The sequence below is a fragment of the Aquarana catesbeiana genome, linkage group LG13, assembly GCF_042186555.1.
Source record: "Aquarana catesbeiana isolate 2022-GZ linkage group LG13, ASM4218655v1, whole genome shotgun sequence".
In the NCBI taxonomy this organism is placed as follows: Eukaryota; Metazoa; Chordata; class Amphibia; order Anura; family Ranidae; genus Aquarana; species Aquarana catesbeiana.
The window spans coordinates 213,928,029-213,948,707 of record NC_133336.1 but is presented as its reverse complement, the minus strand read 5'-3'; the positions used below and the strand labels follow the sequence as shown (position 1 = coordinate 213,948,707).

The 20,679-nt window shown below is 46.2% G+C and overlaps 1 protein-coding gene across 1 annotated transcript in view; it reads right to left on the bottom strand.

The window, feature by feature from the left end:
- The window catches only part of LOC141116378 (protein S100-A1-like), a 268,186-nt gene extending 247,836 nt beyond the window's left edge, over positions 1–20,350 (bottom strand). The window contains exons 1-2 of the mRNA XM_073608624.1: positions 20,326–20,350; positions 20,169–20,246 (exon numbers count right to left, since the gene is read on the bottom strand). Of these exons, the coding sequence (XP_073464725.1) occupies positions 20,169–20,246; positions 20,326–20,328 (81 nt within the window). The 5' untranslated portion in view covers positions 20,329–20,350. The remainder of the gene's footprint in view (positions 1–20,168; positions 20,247–20,325) is intronic.
- Between the last annotated feature and the right edge of the window lie 329 nt (positions 20,351–20,679).

Sequence of the window (20,679 nt, the reverse complement as noted above, 5' to 3'; positions counted from 1 at the left end):
AACTTTTTCTATTGGCAGATAGCATGTCTAATTTTATTTGTTTTCTTTTTTTAATGCACAATAAAAAAAGTGGAGAATAATACTTTGTGTTTTACTTCAAATGACAGTTTGGGAGTAGACAGTTACATTTAAAAAATACAATGTAATATTGACAAGGGACACCAACATAGTTGTATCTTTGATCCTAAAAACTACGGGATAATGGTGCTGCGGTAACTTGCCCAAATTAAAAAAAAAAGCATAATAATATTATTCTTGATATCACTAGAAAAAAAAGCATAATAATATTATTCTTGATATCACTAGAAAATAAGCCTTTGAAAATGTGTTTGCAATAACTCCATCAGTATCACCAGCAAAGCAGCTTCATTATTATCCCATTAAAGAAGAGAATTGTGTGTTGCATTTCCAGATTTCATAATTTGCCACGTCACAAATGTTAATTCTCCATTACGAACGCTAGTTTACAAGACCAACTGCTTCCGGCTCGTCCTTGCTTCCGAGCATGTGTGTTTGTACTTTGGACTTTTGTCCCACGGACTTGTGTACACACGCTCAGAAAATCCGACAACAGACATTTGTCAGCTTAAAATTTTAAAACCTGCGATCCAGCATTTGTCCTCGGAAAATCCAACAACAATTGTCAGATGGCGCATACACATGGTCGGATTTTCCGGCAACAGCCTGTCATCACACATTTCCCGTCGGAAAATCTGATCGTGTTTATGAGGATTAAGAGTATGTTGGACCTTGGGATCATTGAGAAGTAGCTGGTCCAGCCCTATAGTCCTATGAAGCCTCCAAGCCAGACGCGTATCCCATGCCCCCGGTGGATGAGTTAATCGAGAGATTAGGACCGGCCCGGTACATCACCACTCTTGTCTAGACCAAGGGATACTGGCAGATCCCGCTTTCCCCAGAGGCTAAAGAAAAAAAATGCATATGCCAAACCAGAGGGGATATGGCAATATGCCCGAATGCCATTTGGGTTATATGGGGCCCCAGCCACTTTTCAGAGGGCCATGGACTTTGTCCTGAGACCTCATAAGGATTTCTCATGAGCCTACATTGATGACATTGTCATCTTTAGTCAGGACTGAGAGAGTCACTTACCGAAGGTCCAGTTGGTTTTGGATGTGCTCCGAAGGGTGGGGTTCACAGTGAACCCAGAAAAGAGCAAGGTTGGGTTGGAGGAGGCCCACTACCTGGGGTATGTTGTAGGCAGGGGTGTGATTAAACCCCAACTAAACAAGGTGGAGGCTATCCAGAAATTGTCATTGTGGGCTATTATAGGAGGTTTATCCCCAACTTTGCCAGTCTAGCAGCGCCTCTGACTGATCTCACCAAGGGAAAGAACGCAACTGTTGTTCAGTGGAGTGCAGAAGCAGCGTTCTGCCGGTTGAAGCAAGCTTTGTGCCAGGAACCAGTGTTGGTAGCTCCCGACTTCCTAAAAGAGTTCCTGGTACAAACAGATGCCTCAAAGTTGGGTCTGGGTGCAGTACTGTCCCAGATGGTTGGGGGGATGAGCACCCCATTGTGTACTTGAGCCGGAAGCTCATACCAGCTGAGAGGAATTATTACATTGTGGAAAGGGAGTGTCTCGCACAGGGCCATACCTAGTGCATTTGGCACCCGGGGCGGATCCTATTTTTGGCACCCCTCCACCTTAAAATGTAAAAACACCGCACTGTGCCCTCTGCATACCTCTGCATCCTTAAATATCTCTTTGTCATTACTGTGTACATTACACAGCACCTCTGGACCCCTTTACATTACACAGTACCCTGCACCTCTGGACCCCTTTACATTACACAGCACCTTGCACCTATGGACCTCTTTACATTACACAGCCCTTGTACCTCTAGACCCCTTTACATTACACAGCACCCTGCACCTCTGGACCCCTTTACATTACACAGCACCCTGCACCTTTGGGCCCCTTTACATTACATAGCACCCTGCACCTTTGGGCCCATTTACATTACACAGCACCCTGCACCTCTGGACCCCTTTACATTACATAGCACCCTGCACCTCTGGACCCCTTTACATTACACAACACTCTGCACCTCTGGACCCCTTCACATTACACAGCACCCTGCACTTCTGGACCCTTTTACATTACACAGCCCTTGTACCTCTAGACCCCTTTACATCACACAGCACACTGCACCTCTGGACCCCTTTAAAATACACATCACCCTGCACCTCTGGAACCCTTTACATTACACAGCATCCTGCACCTCTGGACCCATTTACATTACACAGCACCCTGCACCTCTGGACCCCTTTACATTACACAGCCCTTGTACCTATGGACCCCTTTACATTACACAGCCCCCTGCACCTCTGGACCCCTTTACATTACACAGCCCCCTACACCTCTGGACCCCTTTACATCACACAGGCCCCACATCTCTGGACACCTGTATGTTACACAGACACCCCCTAACAGCTCTGGACCCCCTGCATGTTAGACAGACCCCACTACAGTGCAGACCCCCCTAAAGTGCAGACACCCTCCCATTCAGTACAGAACCCCCCTACAGTGCAGACCCCCTACAGTAAAGACCCTCCTTACAGACCCCCCTACAGTACAGACCCTCTACAGTACAGAACTTCCCCTATAATACAGAACCCCCTACAATAAAGACCCCCCTACAGTGCAGACCCCCCTACAGAGCAAACCCCCCTACAATACAGACCCACACTACAGTGCAGAACCCCCCTACAATGCAGACCTCCCCCTTCAGACCCATAATGTACCAAATGCCCGCTGTCTCCACTTCAGTCGCAGAGAGGGGGCACTGGCCTGAAACCCCCCCCAGTGTGTGGCACCCAGGACAGCTCGCCCCCCACTTAGTACGCCACTGGTCTTGCAATAAAATGGGCTTTGGATACACTCCGCTACTACTTGTTGGGCGGACCCTTCAAGTTAGTTTCAGATCATGCACCCTTTATGTGGATGGCCCAAAATAAAGACAAAAACTCCAGAATCACCCGGTGGTTCCTTGCTCTACAGGACTTCAAGTTTGTAGTGGTACATAGATCAGGAAAGGTACATCAGAATGCGGGTCTATTTCCATTTGATTCGTGGTGTCCAGACCCCTGGCCTGGAACAGGGGGGATATGTAGAGGGTCAGCCTGTATTTCTCCTGAGGTTACCTGTGGGTTTTTTCTTTGTATTCTGAACAGTTCCTGTGGCAGTTGTGGCTGAAATGTTTCTTAATTCTTGATCTACCTGACCTTGGCTTGGTATCAAGAGATCCCCAAATGTTCCACTTCTTAAGTGATTGAACAGTACTGACTGGCATATTCAAGGCTTTGGATATCTTTTTATATCCTTTTCCATCTTTGTAAAGTTTCACAACCTTGTTACGCAGGTCTTTTGACTGTTCTTTTCTGCTCCCCATGGCTTAGTGTCTAGCCTGCTTAGTGCATCCATGTGAGAGCTAACAAATTAATTGACAATTTATACACAGACACTAATTTCGATTTAAAAAGCCACAAATGTGGGGAAATTAACCTTTAATTGACATTTTTAACCTGTGTGTGCCACCTTCTGTGTCTGTAACAAGGCCAAAAGTTCCAGGGTATGTAAACTTTTGATCAGGCCATCTGGGTGATTTCTGTTATCATTAGGATTTAAAAAGGATCCAAAAAACTAATGTGATAATAAATGGCTTCATGTGATTACTGTACTTAAAAAAAAACAAAAACATTTTTTTGCCACGATCAGTCATATTTACCATATTAATGCCAGAATTTCACAATTTCTGCCAGGGTATGCAAACATTTGAGCACAACTGTATATATTGTATATTGTCTCATACTATGGTGTGCTCTCTGCTGGGTCGTTTGGGGGTGTGGCTGTATTCCATTGTTCTATTGTGTCTGTCTGCCTTGGGAGAAAGTATTATGGGATGTGTATGTGTATTTGCTGTGAGGAGGGAGGGGGGAATTCCTCCAACAGCTCTCCCTGCTGATTGGACAGTCTACCCTGCCCTGAATGCAAAGGGAGGGGAGATTGTCCCGAGTGTTACCTCTGTGTACCCGTGTTTCAATAAACAGTTCATGTTCAGGATTTCTCCAGAGCTTCTCGCATCCTTTGGAACTCCCTACCCCAATCTGTACGACTGTCCCCTAATCTATCCATCTTTAGACGATCCCTGAAAACCCTTCTCTTTAAAGAAGCCTATGCTGCTTCTAACTAATACACTGTTTCACTTTCCCCATCAGCTCATCCCCCACAGATATTACCTTTTGTATCAATTGACCCCCCTCCTAGATTGTAAGCTCTAGTGAGCAGGGCCCTCTGATTCCTCTTGTACCAAATTGTAATGTAACTGTAATGTCTGCCTTCATTTTGTTAAGCGCTGTGCAAACTGTTGGTGATATATAAATCCTGTATAATAATATTAATAATAATAATAATAATGTTCAGCAGCTAAACGAGTACTGACTAGTTCTTGGTTGTCAGCGGTTGGAATATCTCATATCTATATTCAGACTGGGAGGAAGCGGTAAAGAACAAAAGCACTCAAGCGGAGTGTGGAACGTTTCGTTACAGTTATATTCTATTTTATTCTGTTCTATTCCTTTATTTCCTATTCTATTTTAGTCTGTTTTACTCTATTCTTTTATTTGCTATTCTGTCCCCTTTTTTTCTATTCAATTTTTTTCTATTCCTTTATTTTCTATTCTCTTTGGTAATTCGATAACTATTTGAATTTGGATTTCGTCAGAAATTTCGGTTCGTCATATTCGTTTAAATTAATTAATTATTGTAATTTGGAAATTCAGATACATCCAAATTTAAGAATAATGAACAATTTACCCCCCAAATCTCAATTTGAGGTGAAATGAGCCGCCCATGTCCTTTACTAAATAAATGTGAATGCAGACACAGAATAGGTCAGGATGATGAGTATGTCTATAGGACAGGGAATCCTCGCAGTGAGGATGGATCAGATCAGAAAGATATGGTTAGTATTGTACCCTTTAAATAAACAGGCAAACAAAAGATCCACAGTAACTCCCCGAGTAAACACCAAAATAACAAGAGTGACCAATTATGGTCTATGGCTGCAGGTCCTTCTGCCAAAACTGCACCACATAGAAGGTTCCAGAGTTCCCCCAACTACCGGAAATTATTTCGGTATGATTGGTAATAAATCTCCATGTGATGTTGGTGGATTTTAACGTCACAATGTTACAAGAAGATTAAATGAGGGTTTCAGATTTCAGAACTGAGAGTCGGTTGTCATTCAATCTCCCCGATCTCACCCTCTGGAAATAATAATTATAATTATATGATGATTGAACTTTCTATCAATGGCCTGGGGGGGCGGGGGGACATCTTCCTGACCTTTCACAAAGTTCACTCACAATAAGTTGATAATTACTCCTCCCTGTAATCGTGAGAAGAGGACCGGCCACCACAAAGATGGTTATTCAAAGACCCAAAAGTTGTACAATCAGATTACATAGTGTATGGTCTCGCTGAAAGGAATCTTTCTGTGAGAGCTGAGAATGGTCTTCCCCATTAGGGAGATTCCTCCTCTATATTTGCCCTGGTGACCATGATCATTGATAGTAACTTCGCAAAATTTTGGGTTGTCACCAGAACAGGAATAGAGGGGAAATCTTCCAATGGGGCCACCGAGGATATTCTCTCACATCCTGTTTTGGATATGGAACAGGAAGTGAAGGGAAATCTTACCAATAGGATGTAGTCCCTCCCCCTTATTTTATCCAAAAACATAACAGAAAATGTTTTGCCTTTAGTTCTCCTTTATTGAATTTGTAATTTTCATTCATTATTAATTTTTATTCCTTTATATTTTATACAGTGGATTTGGTTTTTGCCGGGAGACGTAGCAGCACCTTCCGAAGCCGGCCTCACTTTTGGTGTTGAGGTGTTTCATCGGAAGCCTCACAAATTCGCTGTATTGTAATTCTCCATCTCGGTTTTCATCCAAAGATTCCAAAATACTCTGAACAAAATACAACTCCTCCTGACCATGAGAAGACACAAAGTATCATTCCTTCAATATACTGAATACACAACGTTACATTGCACTCTTTTCATCCATCCAGCCTGGGAACTGCAACATAAAAAGGGGGCTTCTCTGCTGAAGAGTTCACCTGGGGCCCCAGAGCAATGGCACCCTGACACTTGGGGGCCCCAGAACAATGACACCCTAACACTTGGGGGTCCCAGAACAATGACACCCTGACACTTGGGAGTCCCAGAACAATGACACCCTGACACTTGGGGGTCCCAGAACAATGACACCCTGACACTTGGGGGTCTCAAAACAATGACATCCAACACTTGGGACCCCCAGAAAAATGACATCCTGACACTTGGGGGTCCCAGAACAATGACACCCTGACGCTTGGGGGTCCCAGAACAATGACACCCTGACACTTGGGGGTCCCAGAACAATGACATCTGACACTTGGGACCCCCAGAAAAATGACATCCTGACACTTGGGTGCCCAAGAAAAATGACACCCTGACACTTGGGGGCCCCAGAATAATGACACCCTGACACTTGAAGGTCCCAGAACAATGACACCCTGACACTTGGGGTCCCAGAACAATGACACCCTGATACTTGGGAGGCGCAGAACAATGACATTCTGACACTTGGGGGTTACAGAACAATGACACTCTTATACTTGGAGGCCCCAGAACAATGACAACATGACACTTGGGGGTCCCAGAACAATGACATTCTGACACTTGGGGCCCCCAAAAAATGACACCCTGATACTTGGGGGCCCCAAAAAAATGACACCCTGAAACTTGGGGGTCTCAGAACAATGACACCCTGACACATGGGGGTCCCAGAACAATAACACACTGACACTTGGGGGTCCCAAAACAATGACATCCTGACATTTGGGAGTCCCAGAACAATGACACCCTGACACTTGGGGGCCCCAGAACAATGACACGCTGACACTTGGGGGTCCGAGAACAATGACACCCTGACACTTGGGAGCCTCAGAACAATGACACCCTGACACTTGGGGGCCCCAGAACAATGACAGCCTGACACTTTGGGTCCCAGAACAATGACATCCTGACACTTGGGGGTCCCAAAACAATGACATCCTGACACTTCGGGCCCCCAGAAAAATGACATCCTGACACTTGGGGGTCCCAGAACAATAGCACCCTGACACTTGGGGTCCCAGAACAATGATAAATTGACACTTGGGGGGCGCAGAACAGTGACACCTTGACACTTGGGGGTCCCAGAACAATGACACCCTGACACTTGGGGGTCCAAGAACAATGACACCCTGACACTTGGGGGTCCCAGAACAATGACACCCTAATACTTGGGGGTCCCAGAACAATGACACCCTGACACTTGGGGGTCCCAGAACAATGACACCTTGACACTTGGGGGTCCCAGAACAATGACACCCTGACACTTGGGGGTCCCAAAACAATGACATCCTGACATTTGGAAGTCCCAGAACAATGACACCCTGACACTTGGGGTCCAAGAACAATGACACCCTGACACTTGGGGGTCCGAGAACAATGACACCCTGACACTTGGAGGCCCCAGAACAATGACATCCTGACATTTGGGGCCCCCAGAAAAATGACATTCTGACACTTGGGGGCCTCAGAACAATGACACCCTGACACTTGGGGGGTCCCAGAACAATGACACCCTGACACTTGGGGGCCTCAGAACAATGACACCCTGACACTTGGGGGCCCCAGAACAATGACACCCTGACACTTGGGGGTCCCAGAACAATGACAGCCTGACACTTGGGGGTTCCAGAACAATGACACCCTGACACTTGGGGGGTCCCAGAACAATGACACCCTGACACTTGGGGGCCTCAGAACAATGACACCCTGACACTTGGGGGCCCCAGAACAATGACAGCCTGACACTTGGGGGTTCCAGAACAATGACACCCTGACACTTGGGGGTCCCAAAACAATGACATCCTGACACTTCGGGCCCCCAGAAAAATGACATCCTGACACTTGGGGGTTCCAGAACAATGACACCCTGATACTTGGGGGTCCCAGAACAATGACACCCTGACACTTGGGGGTCCCAGAACAATGACACCCTGACACTTGGGGGTCCCAGAACAATGACACCTTGACACTTGGGGGTCCCAAAACAATGACATCCTGACACTTGGGGCCCCCCAATAAATGACATCCTGACACTTGGAGGCCAAAGAACAATGACACCCTGACACTTGGGAGTCTCAGAACAATGACACCCTGACACTTGGGGGTCCCAGAACAATGACACCCTGACACTTGGGGGTCCCAGAACAATGACACCCTGACATTTGGGGGTCCCAGAACAATGACACCCTGACACTTGGGGGTCCAAGAACAATGACACCCTGACTCTTGGGGGTCCCAGAACAATGACGCCCTGACACTTGGGGGTCCCAGAACAATGACACCCTGACACTTGGGGGTCCCAGAACAATGACACCCTGACACTTGGGGGTCCAAGAACAATGGCACCCTGACACTTGGGGTCCCAGAACAATGATACACTGACACTTGGGGGTCCCATAACAATGACACCCTGACACTTGGGGACCTAAAAACAATAGAAAAAAAGAGAATAAAACTGCGCTATAGACCAAATAAACAATGAATCGTTGAAAAGCTGCAATCCTAACAATAAACATCAATTGTGGGAAAACATAAAAAATAAAAGGAATTGCGCTAATGCATGTACAAGATAACATAAACAAATATATATAATGTTAAGTGCAAAAGTAGAAAAATTAAATGTGAATAGCAGTTAATGAAAATCCACCATAATGTCCCAATGAAGTAAGAGCTCAATATAGTATATAAAGAACTCCAATTCGCCCAAAAAGTGCAAAAACAAAAAGTCCAAGTGATAATGCGATTAGTGACATCAGAGGAGGGTCCACCACCCGAGATAGAAGGGGTTGCTCCTTACCAGATGGCCATGACTCCCCACTACAGAGGGTCACAGCAAGCAGATAAGATTGTAACACAGAGATTAGAGACTTCTATCAGCATCCACCAGGGGTCGCCTCACCGCCAGTCACTCCAGCAAAGCCAATGGCAGGGATACACCATAGAATAAAAAGGAGCTCACATAGTGTAAAACCATCGAGAATTTATTTAAAATCAAATAGCAAAATGAACACTTACAAAACGTCTGTAGATAAAAAGCCTTAAGTCCGGTTCCTTGGCCACAGGAGCACGGACAAACCCGTCCTACTGGAATGCAACACTGTTTGGGGGTGACGTCAGCGCGTCGTCTGGCTCCGCCCTACGCGTTTCTTGACATCATCACGTCTTCCAGGGGCACAGGCGGCGCGCTGCGTCACCACCTTAAATAATCCTAAAATAAAACCAAGCCTCACTTTGGATCGCTATGCGCTGTGAGTCACCCAGGACGCCTCAGAGACTTCCGGCATCCGGATGCGCTTCACAGCGCAAGCCATCAACAAAGGCTGTGCTGTTCCAATGGTCTATGGAGACCAATACTTATATTTAAACAAAGATCACATCTGAATAACAAATCCATAAGCAAACAATGTATGCGCACACAACACACTCAATACATGTACGTAGCCAGGTGTGGAGCGCATGGAACAGATAGACTCTTCCTGCATAGAGTGATATTAGTGTATTGGTAATGTGTGACTAGAAAGATAAATGACGATCTGACCCATTTAAGAGCTGGCAAAATTTGTTCAACAAACTAAAGACAAACTAATGAGAGGCGGATTAGGGATATAAATGACTATATTCCGCCGCCTACCTAGAAGCAAACTTATTTCAGAAACCGGAAATTGAATAAATGGTGGATGGTAGTCTCCAGCTCACATTCCACATAGGTGCAAGAGCGCCATCTATTGGTTGGATCCCAAGCCATACTCAGAAGACCAAGCTTTTGTTCAGCAACCCTAATCTTGCCTTCAAAGTTGTGGCAATGTCTGATGTATAGGTTGGTGCTGTGGAGGAAAAAAAAAGGGTTCTGGGGGACTTTTATCCTTTAATAATGCCATGAATACATGACAGAAAATTTCACCCCACTGGGTGTGAGTGTTACAAAAACCGGAAGTGAAATATTTCATCGGCTGTGGTCTCCATCTGATTGTCCCCACCACTACTCGATAGCGCCACATAGTGGATAAATTAAAAATTGCCAAAACTTCTCATCTAATGGGTCAAGTCACCATACAATCTCCACCGTGCTTACAGTAACATCCAATATATATTTTGAGGATCACAAAATTAACGGAACCCAAAAATGTGAAAAACTAAATATAAAACTAAGAAAATAAAAACGCGAATGAATGTAAAGGGAAGGAATGAGAACTAGATTAAACTCATATGAACCAGCCAAAATTTGGAAAGAAAGGCTAATGAGAGCTGTCAGTACCCCAAGGGTGGTCCAAAGTATAAGGACATATAAATATGACATCCACTTTGGCACTGCGGATATAGACAACTAAAAGCTCTAGGAGTTGTTGATAAATGCATTTACATCTATATCTACATTTAACCCGAAGGGGGCATAAGTTCTTAATCTGTAAATCCAGGACATTTCGCATTTGGAGATTTCCCTCACAAGCGAACTCCCTCTCCAATGTGGTTTGTATTTGTCGATCCCAACATACAAAGTGTTGGAGGGGTCCCTACCATGGACTTCATCGAAATGTCTCGACACAGGGTGCTTATCAAAGCCCCTGCGGATATTACTAATATGTTCGGTCAGTCTGATCTTAAGAGCCCTCTTGGTCCTGCCCACATATTGTAATCCGCAGGGGCATTGTATAAGGTAAACAACCCCCTCGGATGTACATGTTATAAATGGTTTAACTTGATATGCCCGTGAGGTGCTGGTGGACGTGAACTGACAGATTTTCCTTCCCCCACAACTGTTAAGGGAGCAAACCTGGCAGTTCCGGCATTTGTAATATCCCACAAGATCATGAAAAAAAGATCTGTTGATAATGGGTGGATCCTGTACTGTTGGAGCAATTCTGTTCCCCAATGTGGACGCACCTTTAAAGACAACCCGAGGGTTTTTGGGTAAAACTGAACTGAGAACTGCGCTGTGAGTCACCCAGGACGCCTCAGAGACTTCCGGCATCCGGATGCGCTTCACAGCGCAAGCCATCAACAAAGGCTGTGCTGTTCCAATGGTCTATGGAGACCAATACTTATATTTAAACAAAGATCACATCTGAATAACAAATCCATAAGCAAACAATGTATGCGCACACAACACACTCAATACATGTACGTAGCCAGGTGTGGAGCGCATGGAACAGATAGACTCTTCCTGCATAGAGTGATATTAGTGCATTGGTAATGTGTGACTAGAAAGATAAATGACGATCTGACCCATTTAAACTCGAGAGCTGGCAAAATTTGTTCAACAAACTAAAGACAAACTAATGAGAGGCGGATTAGGGATATAAATGACTATATTCCGCCGCCTACCTAGAAGCAAACTTATTTCAGAAACCGGAAATTGAATAAATGGTGGATGGTAGTCTCCAGCTCACATTCCACATAGGTGCAAGAGCGCCATCTATTGGTTGGATCCCAAGCCATACTCAGAGGACTAAGCTTTTGTTCAGCAACCCTAATCTTGCCTTCAAAGCTGTGGCAATGTCTGATGTATAGGTTGGTGCTGTGGAGGAAAAAAAACCCCTTAGGCCTACATCTATGCAGTCCTATTCAGACATGCCCCCTAATACATCCAACAATTATTATGACGTTAACTACTCTAATCAGCCCAACCATCAGAGGGCCAATTCCCCACGTCCGTGGGGCATCCCGATGGGTGGACAAAGATCAGGTGCTTTTCAACACCAATCTGGCCCCAATTATAACAATTACACTCATTACCCAGTTCGCAATGGAGATTTTGGGTCTAATATCCCTACCCGGAATCGGTTCTTTCCCCTTTCGGATTCTGAGGCTCCTGGTTTCTATAACCAACCTCTCCACGCACCCATCTATAATGAAGTTGAGAGGAATGGGGAATCCCATTACCCCTCAAGACATGAAGGTGGCTATGAACAACCCAGATTGAACCCTGCCCCACCAACACAAGGGGCACAGGGTAACCCCAATTGGGGTTTTCCCAGGATCAACCAGGGTCAAAAAAGGCCAGGAGAACGAAAAGAGGAGTCAGAGGGGGGAGGCGGATTCAATCAACCAAAAAGAAGGCGACCATAGGGACTGGTGTGTTCAATTTAAGTAAACAAACATTGACTGATTCTGAACTACAGTTATTGGATAAGGGTTTGAAGTTTGCTCCGCCGAGGAGCCTGAGCAAATTTCAAACATATATGGACATACACAAATATATACGCAAAATCAATATTAAAAGGTATATGTTAAACAATCCAGTCACTAGTGTTGTTGGTGATGGCTCCGGCTTTAGACACTCTGGCCTTGCCAATGCCTCACTTTTCAATCCCCCATGCTCCTTGGCTCCAGCCATTAAAACATTTAAAGAAGTTTTATTAAGGGACTTGGAACAAATCAAGGTGAATAAAATAAAAATGTGTAGGAATCTAGAATCAGGTCTAGAGTCTCTATGTAACAACAAATCTCTGGTCATCCGCCCCGCAGATAAAGGCGGGGGGATAGTTATCCTCGATCGTAGTGACTATCTGAAGGAGATGCACCGCATCGTGGACGACCTGGACATGTACACTCCCCTCACTAGGGATCCTGTGGTCAAATATAAAAGAGAACTGGAGGTGATTGTGGACAGGGGATATCGCCAGGGGATCCTCGACAAGAAGGAGAAGTTCTTCTTGGTGCCGAAGGCTCCTCGCACTCCGGCAATCTACTACCTCCCTAAAGTCCATAAGAGCCTCACTTGCCCCCCGGGACGGCCGATTGTCAGTGGTATTGATTCGATCACATCCCGGGTGGGTAAGTATATAGACCACTTTTTGCAACCCCTGGTCCAAAAAATTCCATCCTTTGTGAAGGACACCACACAAGTAATAAACATGTTGTCTCATATTGTATGGAAGCCAGGTACACGGTTGGTCACAGCAGACGTGACCTCACTCTATACCATTATACCTCACGATTTAGGACTAGAGGCAGTGGACATGTACCTAACTAGGGACTCTGGTCTTGTTCCACCCCAAAGAAATTTCATCATGGAGCTTCTTAATTACGCCGCGAGCCATAACTATTTTTGGTTTGACCAACAGTTTTTTCGCCAAGATAGGGGTGTGGCTATGGGGGCGAAGTATGCCCCCAGCTTGGCCAATTTATTTATGGCCAAGTGGGAGAAGGACGTCGTCAAGGCCTGGGAAAGACCACAGGTGGTCATGTGGGCCAGGTATATTGACGACGTCCTCCTCCTATGGGATGGCAGTGAAGCAGAACTTGTGAAGTTCATGGCCTTTCTTAATGAGAATGACAGGGGTATCAAATTGAGTTTTGAAACCAGCCCAGTGGAGATCAGTTTCCTTGACCTTAAGATAAGGGTCCATGGAGACAAACTGGTGAAGTCCACTCATTTCAAGGCAACTGATAAAAACTCATTCATCCCCCTGGACAGTTGTCATTACGAACCATGGTTGAGAGCGGTCCCTTTGGAGCAGTACACACGTCTTCGACGTAACTGCACCGAAATTGAGACCTTCAACAACCAGGCAACCATTTTAACTGAGAGGTTCATTGAGAAGGGTTATGATCAAGCTGTACTATCGAGAGCGTTGGCTGCAGTAAGAGATAAAGATAGATCCCTACTATTGGGAACAGGCCAATGCCAGGGGGCTAATGGTGATTTCAATTTACCTTTTATCACCACATTCTCCACCCAACATCGCCAGATTAAGGGTTTAATAAAGAAACATTGGCACATCTTGACTACAGACCCAGTTCTCAGTTCAGTTTTACCCAAAAACCCTCGGGTTGTCTTTAAAGGTGCGTCCACATTGGGGAACAGAATTGCTCCAACAGTACAGGATCCACCCATTATCAACAGATCTTTTTTTCATGATCTTGTGGGATATTACAAATGCCGGAACTGCCAGGTTTGCTCCCTTAACAGTTGTGGGGGAAGGAAAATCTGTCAGTTCACGTCCACCAGCACCTCACGGGCATATCAAGTTAAACCATTTATAACATGTACATCCGAGGGGGTTGTTTACCTTATACAATGCCCCTGCGGATTACAATATGTGGGCAGGACCAAGAGGGCTCTTAAGATCAGACTGACCGAACATATTAGTAATATCCGCAGGGGCTTTGATAAGCACCCTGTGTCGAGACATTTCGATGAAGTCCATGGTAGGGACCCCTCCAACACTTTGTATGTTGGCATCGACAAATACAAACCACATTGGAGAGGGAGTTCGCTTGTGAGGGAAATCTCCAAATGCGAAATGTCCTGGATTTACAGATTAAGAACTTATGCCCCCTTCGGGTTAAATGTAGATATAGATGTAAATGCATTTATCAACAACTCCTAGAGCTTTTAGTTGTCTATATCCGCAGTGCCAAAGTGGATGTCATATTTATATGTCCTTATACTTTGGACCACCCTTGGGGTACTGACAGCTCTCATTAGCCTTTCTTTCCAAATTTTGGCTGGTTCATATGAGTTTAATCTAGTTCTCATTCCTTCCCTTTACATTCATTCGCGTTTTTATTTTCTTAGTTTTATATTTAGTTTTTCACATTTTTGGGTTCCGTTAATTTTGTGATCCTCAAAATATATATTGGATGTTACTGTAAGCACGGTGGAGATTGTATGGTGACTTGACCCATTACATGAGAAGTTTTGGCAATTTTTAATTTATCCACTATGTGGCGCTATCGAGTAGTGGTGGGGACAATCAGATGGAGACCACAGCCGATGAAATATTTCACTTCCGGTTTTTGTAACACTCACACCCAGTGGGGTGAAATTTTCTGTCATGTATTCATGGCATTATTAAAGGATAAAAGTCCCCCAGAACCCTTTTTTTTTCCTCCACAGCACCAACCTATACATCAGACATTGCCACAGCTTTGAAGGCAAGATTAGGGTTGCTGAACAAAAGCTTGGTCTTCTGAGTATGGCTTGGGATCCAACCAATAGATGGCGCTCTTGCACCTATGTGGAATGTGAGCTGGAGACTACCATCCACCATTTATTCAATTTCCGGTTTCTGAAATAAGTTTGCTTCTAGGTAGGCGGCGGAATATAGTCATTTATATCCCTAATCCGCCTCTCATTAGTTTGTCTTTAGTTTGTTGAACAAATTTTGCCAGCTCTTAAATGGGTCAGATCGTCATTTATCTTTCTAGTCACACATTACCAATGCACTAATATCACTCTATGCAGGAAGAGTCTATCTGTTCCATGCGCTCCACACCTGGCTACGTACATGTATTGAGTGTGTTGTGTGCGCATACATTGTTTGCTTATGGATTTGTTATTCAGATGTGATCTTTGTTTAAATATAAGTATTGGTCTCCATAGACCATTGGAACAGCACAGCCTTTGTTGATGGCTTGCGCTGTGAAGCGCATCCGGATGCCGGAAGTCTCTGAGGTGTCCTGGGTGACTCACAGCGCATAGCGATCCAAAGTGAGGCTTGGTTTTATTTTAGGATTATTTAAGGTGGTGACGCAGCGCGCCGCCTGTGCCCCTGGAAGACGTGAGGAGTGTCACGAAACGCGTAGGGCGGAGCCAGACGACGCGCTGACGTCACCCCCAAACAGTGTTGCATTCCAGTAGGACGGGTTTGTCCGTGCTCCTGTGGCCAAGGAACCGGACTTAAGGCTTTTTATCTACAGACGTTTTGTAAGTGTTCATTTTGCTATTTGATTTTAAATAAATTCTCGATGGTTTTACACTATGTGAGCTCCTTTTTATTCTATGGTGTATCCCTGCCATTGGCTTTGCTGGAGTGACTGGCGGTGAGGCGTCCCCTGGTGGATGCTGATAGAAGTCTCTAATCTCTGTGTTACAATCTTATCTGCTTGCTGTGACCCTCTGTAGTGGGGAGTCATGGCCATCTGGTAAGGAGCAACCCCTTCTATCTCGGGTGGTGGACCCTCCTCTGATGTCACTAATCGCATTATCACTTGGACTTTTTGTTTTTGCACTTTTTGGGCGAATTGGAGTTCTTTATATACTATATTGAGCTCTTACTTCATTGGGACATTATGGTGGATTTTCATTAACTGCTATTCACATTTAATTTTTCTACTTTTGCACTTAACATTATATATATTTGTTTATGTGACCTAAAAACAATGACACTATGACACTTGGGGGCCCCAGAACAATGATAACATGACACTTGGGGGTCCCAGAACAATGACATCCTGACACTTGGGGCCCCAAAACAGTGACACCCTGATACTTGGGGGCCCCAAAATAATGACACCCTGAAACTCGGGGGTCCCAGAACAATGACACCCTGACACAAGGGAATCCCAGAACAATGACACACTGACACTTGGGGGTCCCAGAACAATGACACTCGGGGGCCTAAGAACAATGACACACTGACACTTGGGGGTCCCAGAACAATGACACCCTGACACTTGGGGTCCCCAGAACAATGACAACATGACACTTGGGGGGGTTCAGAACAATGACACCCTGACACTTGGGTTCCCCAGAACAATGACAACATGACACTTGGGGGCCCCAGAACAATGACAACCTGACACTTAAGGGGGTGCAGAACAATGACATCCTGACACTTGGGGGTCCGAGAACAATGATACCCTGACACTTGGGGGTCCGAGAAAAATGACACCCTGACACTTGGGGGTCTGAGAACAATGACACCCTGACACTTGGGGGTCCCAGAAAAATGACACCCTGACACTTGGGGCACCAGACCATTGACACCCTGACACTTGGGGCCACAGAACAATGATACCCTGACACTTGGGGCCCCAGAACAATGACACCCTGACACTTGAGGTCCCAGAACAATGACACCCTGACACTTGGGGCCACAGAACAATGATACCCTGGCACTTGGGGCCATAGAACAATGACACCCTGACACTTGGGGCCACAGAACAATGATACCCTGACTCTTGGGGCCCCAGAACAATGACACCCTGACACTTGGGGCCCCAGAACAATGACACCCTGACACTTGAGGTCCCAGAACACCCTGACACTTTGGGGCCCCAGAACAATGATAACCTGACACTTGGAGTCCCAGAACAATGACACCCTGACACTTTGGGGCCCCAGAATAATGACACCCTGATATTTGGGGAGCGCAGAACAATGACAACCTGACACTTAGGGGTCACAGAATAATGACACCCTGACACTTGGGGCACCAGATCATTGACACCCTGACACTTGGGGCCCCAGAACAATGACACCCTGACACTTGGGGCCACAGAACAATGACACCCTGACACTTGGGGCCCCAGAACAATGACACCCTGACACTTGGGGCCCCAGAACAATGACACCCTGACACTTGGGGCCCCAGAACAATGACACCCTGACACTTGGGGCCACAGAACAATGATACCCTGACACTTGGGGCCACAGAACAATGACACCCTGACACTTGGGGGTCCCAGAACAATGACACCCTGACACTTGGAGGCCAAAGAACAATGACACCCTGACACTTGGGGGTCCCAGAACAATGACACCCTGACACTTGGGGGTCCCAGAACAATGACTCCCTGACACTTGGGGGTCCAAGAACAATGACACCCTGACACTTGGGGGTCCCAGAACAATGACACCCTGACACTTGGGGGTCCCAGAACAATGACACCCTGACACTTGGGGGTCCCAGAACAATGACACACTGACACTTGGGGGTCCCAGAACAATGGCACCCTGACACTTGGGGTCCCAGAACAATGACACCCTGACACTTGGGGACCTAAAAACAATGACACACTGACACTTGGGGGTTACAGAACAATGACACTCTTACACTAGGGGGTCCCAGAACAATGACATCCTGACACTTGGGGCCCCAAAACAGTGACACCCTGAAACTCGGGGGTCCCAGAACAATGACACCCTGACACAAGGGAGTCCCAGAACAATGACACACTGACACTTGGGGGTCCCAGAACAATGACACCCTGACACTTGGGGGTCCCAGAACAATGACACCCTGACACTTGGGGGCCCCCAAAAAATGACATCCTGAAACTTGGATGTCCCAGAACAATGACACCCTGACACATGGGGGCCCCAGAACAATGACATGTTGACACTTGGGGTCCCCAGAAAAATGACATCCTGACACTTGGGGGTCCCAGAACAATGACACCCTGACACTTGGGGCCCCTAGAAAAATGACATCCTGACACTTGGGGGTCTCAGAACAATGACACCCTGACACTTGGAGGTCCAAGAACAATGACACCCTGACATCTGGGGTCCCAGAACAATGACACCCTGACACTTGAGGGCCCCAGAACAATGACATCATGACACTTGGGGCTCTCGAATAATGACACCCTGACACTTTGGGGCCCCAGAACAATGACACCCTGACACTTGGGGGGTCTGAGAACATTGACACCCTGACACTTGGGGGTCTGAGAACAATGACACCCTGACACTTGGGGGTCTGAGAACAATGACACCCTGACACTTGGGGGTCTGAGAACAATGACACCCTGACACTTGGGGGTCTGAGAACAATGACACCCTGACACTTGGAGGTCCCAGAATAATGACACACTGACACTTTGGGGCCCCAGAACAATGACAACCTGACACTTTGGGGCCCCAGAACATTGACACCCTGATACTTGGGGGGTGCAGAACAATGACAACCTGACATTTGGGGGCCCCAGAACAATGACACTCTGACACTTTCGGGCACCAGAACAATGACAACCTGACACTTTGGGGCCCCAGAACATTGACACCCTGATACTTGGGGGGTGCAGAACAATGAGACACTGACACTTGGGGGTCCAGAACAATGAGACACTGACACTTGGGGGTCCCAGCACAATGACACCCTGACACTTGGGGTCCCAGAACAATGACACCCTGACACTTGGGGGCCCCAGAACAATGACACCCTGACACTTGGGGTCCCAGAACAATGACACCCTGACACTTGGGGGCCCCAGAACAATTACACCCTGACACTTGGGGGCCCCAGAACAATGACACCCTGACACTTGGGGGCCCAGAACAATGACTCCCTGACACTTGGGGGCCCCAGAACAATGACACCCTGACACTTGGGGGCCCAGAACAATGACACCCTGACACTTGGGGGCCCAGAACAATGACACCCTGACACTTGGGGTCCCAGAACAATGACACCCTGACACTTGGGGGCCCCAGAACAATTACACCCTGACACTTGGGGGCCCCAGAACAATGACACCCTGACACTTGGGGGCCCAGAACAATGACTCCCTGACACTTGGGGGCCCCAGAACAATGACTTGGGGGTCCATATTATAATGTAAACGATTTTCTTACTTTGAGGGTCTCTACAATATTCAGATATTCCTTCAGCTCATTTGCATTCAAAGCTTCCGTATTTTCTTCCTCGTTTGCGATCTTATTAAAAAACAAGTTACAAACATATGAGGAGGTTCCATCATCTGATCTCCAACCTCCCCATCCACTAATATTATTATTATACATTTATATAGTGCTGACATATACCGCAGTGCTGTACAGAGATCACTGAGCCAATCACATCAGTCTCTGTACCAGAGGAGCTTACACTCTAATGTCCCCTCCCCCACAGTCACAGTTTTCTATGCCTCCTATTAATAACAATTGTATTATTGTCCTCCGCAATGAGGAAAGGTAGGTACTCCCCCTGTATAATGAGGAAGGGTAGGTACTCCCCCTGTATAATGAGGAAAGGTAGGTACTCCCCTTGTATAATTAGGAAAGGTAGGTACTCCCCCTGGTAATGAGGAGAGGTAGGTACTCCCCTTGTATAATGAGGAAAGGTAGGTACTCCCCCTGTATAATGAGGAAAGGTAGGTACTCCCCCTGTATAATGAGGAAAGGTAGGTACTCCCCCTGTATAATGAGGAAAGGTAGGTACTCCCCCTGTATAATGAGGAAAGGTAGGTACTCACCTTGGTAATGAGGAAAGGTAGGTACTCCCCCTGGTAATGAGGAAAGGTAGGTACTCACCTTGGTGCTGTAGGCAGAGAAGAGACTCAGAAAGATCAGAAGACAGAACATTTTGTTGGTGGGTTTGAGGATTGCAGTCTGGGGATGGGGAGAAGAGAACACAATGATGATGGGTGAGGACGGGTAATATAAACTCTCTATAGGTAATATAACTTACCATGGTGATCGATGTGACGGCACACACTATGCTGGGTACAGGTGTGAGGAGACTTTTATATGAACTGAAATCTGGTCAGACCCTCCTCTCCCCACCCCCTTTATGTGTATTATATTCCTTGTGTGGACACACCCAGCTCTGTACTGATACCTCTATACAGGTGATCCACACTCCAATGACTTGTCCTGCGACTTGGGACTGCAAAGTCACATGATAAATCGTTCCCCAGGATTTCCAATAACAACCATTCATATTAGTACGACTTCAAAGTAGTCCCTGCACTACTTTGATCAGACTTTGATGGGAGTTACACAGGCATTCCCTAAAATCGCGTAAAAATTGCGTGTCTTTGGA